This window comes from Myotis brandtii, unplaced genomic scaffold (assembly GCF_000412655.1).
Source record: "Myotis brandtii unplaced genomic scaffold, ASM41265v1 scaffold907, whole genome shotgun sequence".
Lineage (NCBI taxonomy): Eukaryota > Metazoa > Chordata > Mammalia > Chiroptera > Vespertilionidae > Myotis > Myotis brandtii.
The window spans coordinates 646,380-660,319 of record NW_005371734.1 but is presented as its reverse complement, the minus strand read 5'-3'; the positions used below and the strand labels follow the sequence as shown (position 1 = coordinate 660,319).

The 13,940-nt window shown below is 37.6% G+C and overlaps 1 protein-coding gene across 1 annotated transcript in view; it reads right to left on the bottom strand.

Moving 5' to 3' along the window:
- The window catches only part of CPED1 (cadherin-like and PC-esterase domain containing 1), a 281,839-nt gene that overhangs the window by 170,927 nt on the left and 96,972 nt on the right, over positions 1-13,940 (bottom strand). The window contains exons 5-6 of the mRNA XM_014532746.1: positions 6,572-6,704; positions 4,585-4,753 (exon numbers count right to left, since the gene is read on the bottom strand). Of these exons, the coding sequence (XP_014388232.1) occupies positions 4,585-4,753; positions 6,572-6,704 (302 nt within the window). The remainder of the gene's footprint in view (positions 1-4,584; positions 4,754-6,571; positions 6,705-13,940) is intronic.

The window sequence follows — 13,940 nt, the reverse complement described above, 5'->3', positions numbered from 1 at the left end:
GAGGAGGGGAATTATGGGGGGGGGGAAAGAGGAACAAATGTAACCTGAACAATAAAGATTTAATTAAAAATAAAAAATAAAATAAAATGAACACCCTGATGCAATTTTTAAATTTATTCCAAGCAAAAGTAGATTAAGTAACACATCAACTCATTTTACAAACGCCCAGGTGCAAGCTTTTCTTCCCATTCTTTCTGCATCTGATATAAATCTCCCTGGCCTGCAGAAGGGCCAGATGCTCAGGGAGAAAGGCTTTTACAAGGTCTGCTCCGCAGCCTGTAGTTTTAGATGTAAAATGAAGATGGAGAGAAGAACGGGTCCTAAAGTTGAAAAACATACTGTAACTTTATACTTGCTTCCAAAGCCATCACTCACGTTTACCCTGGGAATATATGAGCGATCTCACCCGACATTATGAAAGACACTGCAGGAATACTGACGACAACAAGGCTAACTTCATCCCTGCAACATGTCATGTTCCAAAAGCCCAGAAAGAGACATACGCGTTCTTTACAAAGGGCCCTTGTAAATAACATCCCCTGCTGTGCCAAGGGCCTCTCTCTCCTCTGTGCACATTGGCTGATCGCATGGATGTGAGAGAAACTCCAGGCCCTGGATGTGGACGAATGGTCCCCCCAAGGCCGATGCAGTGGGGGAAGACAGCTGGTGACTTAGAGCCCCCGGCTGGGCAGGAGCCTGCTTTAACTTGGGTTTCCAATGGAGATGATGCTCTCAGATAGCACCCTGAGAAAAAGGCTGCAATGTCTCATGTTTTCCCCTGCCTGTCAAAGTGGCCCTGCCAACACGTTCCTGTTATGACATCTGTCTAACGAGTTTACTGAAAAGACGCTGGAAGATCGTTTTGAAATACAGGGGCTGAGTTAGACAGGGATTAAATAGACTTGGGCAAGTTCTTCACACATGTAAAATTTTTTAAATGATCCTCAATTGAATTCAATCCAAGACACATTTATTCAGCACGGATTGCATTCAAGGACTCATCTTCATAAAACTTTTGAATCCTGAATATCAACAAATGAACATCTTTCAATGTGGGATAGTTGATCAAACGATGAATTCATTTATGTCTCAACAAGATAAAATAAGGCTTTTCACAGATCTTCCTGTCACAAATCACAAATCACTCCAGCAATAGATTTTCATCAAAGCAGTCAGCTATGATCACAGGTATGACCACAGGTATAAAGAATCTTCAGATGTCAAACACTAGTTGCACATATGAGAGTTTCCTCTCTACTGGATAACTTCACAATGGATGAAGGGATGACTTGTGACTTTTTACTCTAAGAACCAAATTTTAATCTATGACATTTCTTGCAGTTAATCTATGTGATCTGTGTATAAGGACAGCCATGGATGCATTTGACCAAGAGTTATAGTTAGAATGGTTATGAAAGAGTTGTAAATTCACAGATACTAGTACAACTGGAGTGTTTTCTAATTGAATTGAGAACTTCATGGAAGAAAATTTTTTGAGTACAATATCTAAAAACTTTGGCTCAAATGATATACTAAGCAAATGTTTTATTTGCTATTCATTTTCTTTACTTTTTCCAATCTTCCTCCTCCCTTTAAATTTGAAATCCTTTGGGAACAGCTAACACTTAAATTTTAAATTATTTTTATTGTATAGAAGGGGATTTTAGAAAAATTTAGTTTATAAATATAGTTTACACATTTCTGCTGTCCATTATTTCTCAAATTTGCTTTTCTTTATATTTTCAATTCTCTCCAAAGCTTTAGCAGATAAAATATCTAGAAGCAGACCTAATTGGAAATAAGTGAGCTCATAGTTATATCTGTTATTCCTGTCATACCTCTGTTAGCTGCCAGAATAGTCTATAAATGGCCACAGATAACCAGTTTGGTGGACTTGCCTCACTGCATAGTACATAAATCACCACTGATTTAACTAAGTAATTTTGCCTTTGAATTCAGGACTCAGTACACACGCATATACATACATACACTTAATGTCCTGTGGAATTTACAAGAGCAGTGTTTAATAACACTTGAATGTCACATGATTAGTCTTTAGTGTGTTTTGGTCCTGTCTTCCACATTAGCATTGAGAACCATTTCTGTGTATTTTTTCCACATTTAAAAATATCAAGAGGGAGCAATGTTGTGGGACACAGTACTGACTTAACAGATAAGCATAATCTATTTGTTTTAGCTGAATCAATACGTACTTCAGTTGAAGGATAATAAATATCCCCTTGTTTTCTGAAATCTATCTGTAGCATTACGTATAACTTTGACCTCAGAAGGAAGAATCACTCTCCGGCACATTTACCCAGAAAGCCACACTACCTTCCTTTGAGAGCAGGTAACAGTGTTGCCCAGAGGAATTAAGCAAGATCTTGAAAAGACAAATCCCAAAGAAGGGGGTGAAAATGAAGAGAACCGCGTGCTTGCTGTACTACAGCTGCAGGTTGCGTCTGTCCCACAGGCACAACAAGAGACGAATAAAAACTAAATAGTCAATAGAGTATGAAAATATAAAGAAATCAACAACATAAACTGATGAGCAAAAAATAGATCCAGAGACATAAAAATGTTGAACAGACCATCAAACCTCAGAGGGAAGGCAGGGGATGATGGGGGGCAGGGCAGAAGGGTGGTGTAATAGATCAACCAAAGAACTTGTATGCATATAAGTATAACCAATGGACACAGACAATAGGGGGGTAAAGGCCTGGGATGGGGGCAGGGGCAGGCTGGGAGAGGACAATGAGAGATAAAGAGGACATATGTAATACTTTCAACAATAAGAATTTTTTAAAAAATAAGTACAAATTATTAGGTACAGAATAGTCATTGGGATGTAAAGTACAGCATAGGAAATATAGTCAATAATCCTATCTAATAATAGACAAACAGGGTAATTGACCGTACCTTCACTATGCCTCCCATTGGCTAATCAGCGTGATATGCAAATTAACCGCCAACAAAGATGGCGGTTAATTTGCATACATAGGCTCCAAGCGGTGGAACAAAGACTGAAGGCGAGCCGGAGCAGTGAAGACGGAAGACGGAAGTCTGCTCTGGCCAGAGCGAAGGCCTGGGTCCCGGGTGCCGGAGGAAAACTGGTGCCCGCAGCCAGGAGAAGGGAAGGCCTATTGCACGAATCTCTTCGTGCAACAGGCCTCTAGTATTATAATAACTATGTATGGTGTTAGATGGCACTAGATTTATCGAGATGATCACTTTGTAAGCTATATAAATGTCCAATCATTGGGTTGTACACCTGAAACTATACTGTACCTCAACTCTAATTGAAAAATTAAAAATATTATTCAAAAAAAAGAAGAAAATATAGAGAAATCAAATCACAGAGAGCTTTCTTTTCTTTTGATTTAACCCCAGGAAATCCGTAAAAACTATCACAAAAAAATGCATATCATTTCAGCCAGTGCATTGCTACTGTGGTTGGGGAAGTAGGTGTTTACATAAAAAAGAAAGAAAAAACTTAAACTACTTGGAGTACCTAGAACCTTCAGGGTTTTTATCAAGATGGTGACCGAGCATAGGTGAAATGAGCTAGGAGCATGAATTCAACAAAAGGACAAATCATAGAAACCTGAGCGAAAGGACATCTGTGAGCTGCTTTGAGCTGGTCCAGCCAGTGGTGGTCGAGGGCAGGGACAACTCCAGTTTGGGGGAAAGGATATTTGTTTTCCTCCTGCCTCTCCCCCATGATCCTCTGGGAACCCCCTGCCTGCTCCTTCCCTGTTAAGAACACGAAGTCCACCTGCTCAGGTGAGGAGCTGAGGAGGAGACCTGCGAGATTACCATCGTGCATCCACCCTCTTTCCTCTCAAACCTAAATTTGATAGGTTTCAATGGAGGGAAGTGCCCCTTCCCAGGGCTTTTCTTCCTAAGAGTTTAGGGGATGGAATTCTGACCGGAGAAATCACCTCGTATCTGTCCTCTGAACAATTATTTCTGTAGAATCAGAAATGCCTTAACATTTATCAACCATGTTGTCACTAGACCTTTTTTATTTCAACTGAGTTAACCTGCGTTACCTTTTATAACTCGGCTTCTTGGGGTTATTATTAAGTTCTTCCCTGAAAACTTTCTCATCATCCTTTACATCCTGGTTTCCTGCTACTTTAGGAACTACGTTAGGAACACTTGAGAGCTTCCTTTTTTCACTCAGCAAATATTCCATATTTACTGTTGTAATGAAATAGGCACTTTGCTTTCTAAGAGTGAAGCAAGACCATACAAAATTACACTGACTCTATTTGTCTTGAACAATGGAGAGCCAAGAAAACTGACTGTCAGCTTGGTAACAGGTCAAAAAACTGAACTAAAATGATGAATTGAGAAAAAAAAGATGATGTCGCTTCTGTGATCCCTAGTGAATTAAGCTGTTTCCAGATGATTTTTGAACCTACACCTATTAAAGGAAAATCTCTGCTTGCACTAATAAGTCGCTGCAATTTTTGTTCAGTGGGATTTGTTAATCACAAAGATTGGGGAAAGGCAGCCCAACTCCCTTTACTTCTCCTCAGTATACTTCCTGTGAAATAACAGCTTTGATGGAAATGTTACCTTGACAGTGAAGCGTTTTCTCTTAGGTGGATTCCAAACCATGCCAGTCGAATGAATGAACGCACGCAAAGGGGTTAAGGATGTCACCAACACATATGCTTTAAGAATCACAGATAGATCTTCGGTTCTAAATATGGTCTCATGTGGAGCGAGGACTGTTGTTTGATCCCTAAAAATAAAACAACACAGTTAAAGTCCCACAATGTAGAGTGAGGATGACATTTGTAAATTATCACAACGCTTTGTACACTCATCTCTCCTTTGTTGGACCCCAGCTTCCAGTGTGTGGGTTGACTGTTGTTTGATCCCTAAAAATAAAACAACACAGTTAAAGTCCCACAATGTAGAGTGAGGATGACATTTGTAAATTATCACAACGCGTTGTACACTCATCTCTCCTTTGTTGGACCCCAGCTTTCAGTGTGTGGGTTTCCTCAAACAATTTTACTATTTATTAGCACCACTCCCAGGGGATATATAGGTACAGAGAAAAGGGATCAAATTAATAAGAGTTCTCCACTCAGGCAGAGTTAATAAAATATTTTTTAAAAGTAAGAATGGTATGAAAACAGTACCTAAAATAAGGTTTAAAGATTTAAAAAATTTAAATTAGTCACATATGGAACCATAGTAGCAAAAGTGATACAAATTACAGATTAGGGAACAGTGAACCCCCTGAAATGTCCTGGCTCTGCCTTTACCTGCCTTTACTTTATCTTTTCCTCAATAAGAAAAGATGTTAAATTTCTCAATAGTGGAAAGCTCACCAAAAATATGCCAAAATCCTTTCCCCACTAGTTTGTTTCTACCTAATAACCCTCACCACAAATATTTAGGAGTTAAGGGATGAAATATCAGGAAAATAGTTTAGTCTAAAAGGAAAAATAACACCAGTTTAATATTTTATGATGAATAACTGTACTTTCATCATAAATGGTACTAAAATGTATAACTACTTGCTTTTCTCTACCATGTTTCTATATTCAAAATATCTAAGCAAAAGATGCATATGATTCTTCAATGAATACTATTAACTTTGGAAATACTACCTAATAATTATAAAACTAGACAGGGAAAACTATTTTGTGTTGTAGGTAAGATAATTAAAATCTCTTAATTTATCTACTTTACAAATCATTTTTCTAAAAGTAATATGGCACTCCAAGTTGCTTTCTTAGATCCTGAAAGCCATAAAAAAATAACTAGTACAAAATTTCATCCAGCAATACTCACAGACTATTCATTTGAGCATAAAATGGAAGTTAAAAGTTTATAGTTTCATATTTTCAAGCTTTTAAATTCAACTTACATTAATGTAACTTCCTAAATAAGAGTTCTGTTTACCCAAATGTTTATTCTGTGGCAGGAGAGGTTTGAATTACTCTAGAACAGTGGTTCTCAACCTGTGGGTCGAGACCCCCTTGGTGGTTGAACGACCCTTTCGCAGCGGTCGCCTAAGACCATCCTGCGTATCAGATATTTACATTACGATTCATAACAGTAGCAACATTACAGTTATGAAGTAGCAACGAAAATAATTTTATGGTTGGGTCACAACATGAGGAACTGTATTTAAAGGGCCAGAAGGTTGAGAACCACTGCTCTAGAAGAAAATCAATGATGGCATTCTTTTACTGGCTAGTGTTGCTCAGTGGTTGAGCATTGACCTATGAACCGGGAGGTCACAGTTCAATTCCAGGTCAGGGCACATACCCAGGTCTCCGGCTTGATCCCCAGTAGGGGGGTGTGCAGGAGGCAGCCTATCAATGATTCTCATCATTGATGTTTCTATCTCTCTCTCTCTCCCTCTCTCTTCCCCTCTGAAATCAATAAAATATATTGTTTTTAAATAAGAGATAACCAAAAATTATGTAACAGACCTAATAATTCAAACATACAAAACCCCCTAGATCTGTTCAGGGCTTTTCTCTTGCTAGCGGTCTCCTAAAATGTACATTGGACATAACATCTCGAATGATTAGCTTACAGCTGTTCACGTCTCCAGGCCCATGGTTTCCACATAGGCGGCTTCACGGTTTTTAAAAGGTGACTCCACGAGCTCAGCTTGAATTGTGTGCTCTGGTCCAAACACACAGAGGGGCTCACCGGAAGTTGCAGTTCTAAAAAGATTCAAAAGAGCCAGACAGTCATTCTATTGCTCCCTTTTAGGATGGCTTCCATCATAGAGTCTGTGTTAAACTACCTTTCTTATGTAGAATGTTCTCCTTCCACAGACTAGGTTAGGAAGACAAGTGCAATGACTGATTTCAAATTTTCTTGCGCAGAAGGGGAGGTAGATATGATGTCTCCCACTGTCCTGAACCAAGTAGCCCTACCTGCCACCTGGATGAGAGATGCTGTGTGGGAAGGTACCCGAGGGAGCTGACTTTGTTTGCAATGAGAATATGACATAGACAACTTGAGGTGATTCCCTCACAATACCATCCTTTGTGTGCTAGAGTTTGTCATGCTTCATGACCTGACAACAGTGCTTTATTATTTTGTAAAGTGTTATTTACTGGGTTTTTTGCATTATATAAAAGTAAAGACCAATAGCAGTAACTTACTTCAAAACACTCATATTGGTATTTTTTAAAAAATAGATGTATATAATTCAAAAAAATCAAATTGTACAGAAAGCTATCAAATGGAAAGGAAAAGCATCCAGCAAGCCACCCCCAGCCAGGACCTCTCTCCTTTAAGCCAAAGCCAAAGCTTACATATTCACTTTACCGTCCAGATAAGCAGAAAATCGGTAAGATGCACATGATTCTTTAATATGTAAATTGACATAAATATCAATGTATCGACACAAATCTATGTATGTAGATGCAGATGGTCCCTGACTTACGATTTTTCCCCTTTACTATGGTACAAAGGCAATATGTATTCAGTAGAAACCATACCTCAAATTCTGAATGTTGATGTTTTCCTGGGTTAGAGATATTGGTACATGCAATACTTTCTCATGATGCTGGCCAGTGGCAGCGACCTGCAGCTCCGAGTCAGCCCCACCATCACTATACTCTAAACAACCGATACTCTACAGAGGATTCATTGTTAGATGGTTTTGCCCAGCTATAGGCTAATGTAAATGTTCTGAGCACATGTAAAGTAGGCTAGGCTAGGCTAAGCTATGATGTTCAGTAGATTAGATGTATTAAATGCATATTCAACTTATGATGGGTTTATGGTGAACTAACCCCATCTGAAGTCGAGGCACATCTGTATTTCTGCTTTTTAAGTTATCCAAAAGAGACATTACAATGGTCTGTCTGGCTTATTTACCTACTAATCCATCCTGGAGTCCTTTCCGTATCAGCATACACAGAATCACCTTATACTTCTTATTGACTTAAAGTGTTCCATTAAATGAATATACATTTAATTTAACCATCCCCTTTTTTGTTGTATATTTAGATTATTTTTGTAACATTCCTCCTTTACTATTTCAACAATACTGCAATGACTGCTGTTTACACCTCTGTTTTGGTGTACTTTTACAAGTTTACCTAGGGGCAATTCTAATCTGCATGCATAATCGCCAGGTCAATAGGTAAATGCACTGTAAATGCGATAGACATTTCTAAATTGGCTTCCAAAAAGGTTGCCCCAATTCCCACTGTCTTCAACAGCACATGAGAGTTGTTACCTTACTGCTGGGTCACAGGGCTTTATTTTTAAATTATACCATTTATCTAGCTCTCAAAATGGAACAAAGCCTTTAAATTATTTCCCCCCTGTGCATGTTTCATCAATACTAACATAATCTAATTTAAAACACTTCACACTCTTAAGCAAAAGTCAGCAGAAGTCAAGCTGTTCAATGTATTCTCATATCTCATTACTTAGTACAGTGTGATCTTTCTCAAAGTTGATAGCCTATTTAGAAGGCTGTCCTATTAATGATGTTCTAACACATCTTAATAAAAGAAATACCCAACTTGCTTGTTTCTGGAGGTGACAAATGAAGAGTCATTAAGGTAATTTCTTTCTTAGGAATCAGACTTAAAAAGAGTTGAAGTGTTTATATAATCCTTTAGATTTTTAGAAAGAAAGTGTGTGTGCGTGTATGTGTGTGTGTGTGTGTGTGTGTGTGTGTGTGTGTGTGTGTGGGTGTGTGTGTCACTAGACTTAATTTTTTAGATTAAATTTGCAGGAAGAAGATACATGTTGTTTTTTTTCCCCCACTAAGTAGTCATTGTTTTATGAATTTATTACTAGGAAAAATGTTGTCTCTCCCAAAACACTAATTTATTGGTATAACAAGAGAACAGTGTAATTTACTCTGATTTCCCCTTACATTTGCTGCCAGGAAGCACAGCACTGATTAGAAGCCCAAGCAGAACTGATCTTAAAGACGTATTAAGTCTTTCATTGAGGTAGTAGCTCAATAATTTTGAGGAAATAGTAAGCAAATATGTCAAAACAGTAAACAATTTTATGTCCTTTTTTTTTTTAGTTCAACTAGAGGACCCTATGCCATATAATTAAAGGAATCCTATATAAGAATTGCAAAGAATATTTCAGATTTCCACAGCAGCAACACAGCCATTAAAACTGTGGTTGAACAATGGAACTGAATCTTGATTAAAGTAATTTTTACCCTTTGTGTGATTGCCATTATATTATTCCAGGTTGGGAAGTTACTTTTAATGATTCTAAACAAACAAACAAATAAAAATCTGTAATTACATGTCACCTTACATCTAAAAGCATTCCCATTTTCCTTGATTACAGCCAAAAATTAAAAATACACTTTATTAAGACCTTTAAAGAGCTGCAACTGCACTTTATGGAGCTTTTATAAATAGTTATGGAGCCCTAACCGGTTTGGCTCAGTGGATAGAGCATCGGCCTGCGGACTGAAGGGTCCCAGGTTCGATTCTGGTCAAGGGCATGTACCTGAGTTGCGGGCACATCCCCAGTAGGGGGTGTGCAGGAGGCAGCTGATCAATGTTTCTCTCTCATCGATGTTTCTAACTCTTTATCCCTCTCCCTTCCTCTCTGTAAAAAAAAATCAATAAAATACATTTTAAAAAATAAAATAAAATAAATAAATAGTTATGGAAACTTTAAATACCCTAGGTTCTTATTTCACTGAGACAAGGGTTTGCCAGCAGTCATCATTCCTTGTATCTCTCATTTGGCACATCTACCAAGGGCTCTCTCCAGAGACCAGTCCAATCCACTTGTCTGAATACCCGCTTCTCCCTTGGACCTAGACAAAGAGCCTAGAAATCTATAAACAATGCCAAAGCTAGCTTTGTTTTTGGAAAGAACTGGGGAGTTGAGTTTTTCTTTTTTTTCCTTTTTTATGTTTATGGAATAACAGTGATAATACCAGTTTATTTGAAGATTAATGTTTTCAAAACACCTTGTACCTGAAATTGTACCATATCCTGTATTAAAATATGACATTTCCACTGAAAACACATCTTAGCTTCTGACTAATGGAAGTTCTTTTTTTCTTTATTGATTAAAGTATTACATATGTGTCTTTATCCTCCCAGTACCCCCCCAGACTCCGCTCGTGCCCTCACTCTCCCTAGTGTCTGTGTTCATTGGTTATGCTTATATGCATGCATACAAGTCCTTTGGTTGATCTCTCCCCTTTTCCCCCCACCCTCACCTGCCTTCCCTCAAAGAACAGGGTGCAAGATTTTTGTTCATCAGTTTATGTTCATTATATTCCACAAATGAGTGAGATCATGTGATATTTATCTTTCTCTGACTGGCTTATTTCACTTAGCATAATGCTCTCCAGTTTCATCCATGTTGTTGCAAATGGTAAGAATTCCATGAGTTTCTATGATACAAACAGTCTTCAAATGGCCTTCTAATTCATTAACACATGTTTATTACAATTTTTCAGAAAATAATTAAATATGGAGGGCCTAGCATGTGTCTCTAGAATTTTCCTATCCCATAATATGTGGACTGAATGGATAGCAAATACAGATGTCAAATATTATATAAACTTTTATTTATTGACTACTCTTATTTTAAAGAGCTCTGAAGCCTATAACTTTACCATTTACCCAGAATAAGAATAAACAATAGGTTAGGGACATCTGAAGACTGCTTTTATTGTGCCTTCTTAATGTCTGTCTGGCCAGGCACTGAGGGCCTACTGACTATGGTGAAATTTTATGAAAAGAAAGATTAAACCAGAACCACAGAACCGGGTTTTCAGTTTGATTCTTAACAACCAGTGCTTAATGGGCATGCGACCTTGTCAAGGAGTCTTCTAGACTCCAGCGTGTAATTTGCAATAATTTTCCAAATGCTCCACATCACTAAACACAATGCTTATATATAACAAGTACTCAGCAAGTGCTTATTCTAGCAATGAAATAGTTTTGAGGGGGAAGCCAAAGTGCAGTTAAAACAAAATGGTATTCACATGTATTGAAATATTTATTTGGTTATTTATTTTTCCTTTCTATGTGACATATAATTATGTATGTCACAGACAAAGACTAAACACTGCAAAAGATTAGCTGCCAAATTTATATTGCATTTGATTTACTATTTTGTCCCAAAGCTAATAATTAATAGGTAAGAAATAGTAAAAACATAATTATATTTCACAAATATTTGAATATTGTCTTGAATTTAGTATTAGGAAGCTAAACTTAGCCAGTATTTTCTTATTTTAAAACTTCCAGAGGGAGAGAAGGAGAAAATGGTGGCCAAATAGGCAGACTTGTCATGTACGTCATACTCAATGGGCAAAAACTAAAACCATTTCCCCTAAGAACAGGAACGAGACAGGGATGTCTGCTTTCACCACTCTTATTCAGCATAGTACTGGAAGTGCTAGCCATAGTGATCAGACAAGAAGAAGAAATAAAAGGCATCCAAATTGGAAAGGAGGAAGTAAAACTGTCATTATTCGCAGATGACATGATATTGTACATATGAAACACTAAAGTGTCCATCAAAAAACTACTAGATTTAATAAATGAGTTTGGCAATGCAGCAGGATACAAAATTAACACAGAGAAATCTATGGCATTTTTATACACCAATAATGAACTCTCAGAAAGAGAAACAAATGAAAAAAAAAACAATTCCATTTACCATTGCAACCAAGAAATTGAGATACTTAGGAATAAACTTAATCAAGGAGGCAAAAGATCTGTACTTGGAGAACTATATGACATTGAAAAAAGAGATAAAGGAAGACATAAACAAGTGGAAGCATATACTGTGTTCATGGATTGGTAGAATCAGCATCATTAAAATGTCCATACTACCCAAAGCAATCTACAGATTCAATGCAATCCCTACTAAAATACCAACGGCATATTTCACAAATCTAGAACACTCCAAAAATGTATATGGAACCAAAAAAGACCCCGAATAGCCACATTAGTCTTGAGAAAGAAGAACAAAGTTGGAGGAATCACAATACCAGGTATCAACTTCTACTACAAAGCCACTGTAATAAAAACATCCTGGTACTGGCACAAGAACAGGCATATAGGTCAATGGAACAGAGACCCCAGGGATCAACCCATGCTATTATGCTCAATTAATATTTGACAAAGGAGACAAGAGCATACAATGGAGTAAAAACAGTCTCTTCATAATTGGTGTTGGGAAAATTGAACTGGTACATGCAAAAAAAAAAAAAATGAAACTAGACCACCAACTGACGCCATACACAAGAATAAACTCAAAGTGGATAAAAGACTTAAATGTAAGTCTTAAATGTGAAACCATAAAAATCTTAGAAGAAACCATAGGCAGCAAAATTTCAGACATCTCTCATAGCAATATGTTTACCGATACATCTCCTAGGGCAATGGAAACTAAGTAGAAAATAAACACGTGGGACTACATCAAAAGAAACCATCAACAAAATGAAAAGAGAGCCCACTGCATCGGAGAACATTTTTCCAATGATACATTTGATAAGGAGATAATTTCCAAAATATATAAGGAACTCATACAACTTAATAAAAGGAAGACAATCCAATTTAAAAATGGGCAAAAGACCTAAATAAACACTTCTCCAAAGTGGACATACAGAAGGCCAAGAGACATAGGAAAAACTCAAAGTCACTAATTTTCAGAGAAATGCAAATTAAAATGACAATGAGGTATCACCTCACACCTGTCAGAATGGCTATCATCAACAAAACAACAAACGTCAAGTGTTGGTGAGGATGTGGAGAAGAGGGAACCCTAGTACACTGCTGGTGGGAATGTAGGCTGGTGCAGCCACTGTGCAAAACAGTATCAAGTTTCCTCAAAAAATTAAATACAGACTTGCTATTTGACCCAGTGATCCCACTTCTAGGAATATATCCTAAGAAACCAGAAACACCAATCAAAAAGAATACTAGTATATGCACCCCTATGTTCATAGCAGTGCAATTTATAATATCTAAGATTTGGAAACAGCCCAAGTGCCCATCAGCAGATGAGTGGATAAAAAAGCTGTGGTACATCTATACAATGGAATGCTATGCAGATATAAAAAAGAAGGATCTCTTACCCTTTGAGATAGCATAGAGGGACCTGGAGAGTATTATGCTAAGCAAAACAAGCCCGTCAGAGAAAGACAAGTATCACATGATCTCATTCAGTGCAGGGGTGTGTGTGGCGTGATTAACCAGGGAACTTGTATACATATATCCATAGTCCATGGACACAGACAATAGTTCGGTGAAGGGAGTGGTGGGTGCAGGGTGGAGGGGGTCAACGGGAAAAAACAAACAAATAAACAATACTTTATTTGAAAGTATTTTGTAATACTTTCAACAATAAAGAAAAAGGAGAAGAAAAAATTAATATGTCTGTAGTGATTTTCTGTGTTAGCTTCTGTAATCATTGTAATCATGAAATAATGATGAACATCTTTAACAGTTAAAAAAAAAAATCAGCAACAAAAAAACTTCCAGTGAAGCTAAAGGCCTTATTTAATTATTAACAACTAGAGGCACAGTGCACGAAATTCCTGCACAGGTAGGGTCCCTAGGCCTGGCTGGTGATCAGGGCTGATCGGGGCCTTCTGGCTGCCTGCCAGGGCCTTTCTTCACTCCATGCCATCCCCTGGTGGTCAGCACATGTCATAGCATGTGATCAAACTCAGTCTCCTGGTCAAACTCCTGAGGGGACACTTTGCATATTAGCCTTTTATATATATAGATTACTTTTGAGATTAGAAATATAACAGGTACTATTTGTGTAGTTACTCATTGTTTTTCTTGCCTGAGGGCATTGGCAAGTCATAGTCCTTAGCCTGCAGGTATAAAAGCTATGCAAATATATCCCCAGAATTTACATGCATAGCAAATATATATTAATATGTACATAAACGGAAGTCATAGCCAAGAAATAAT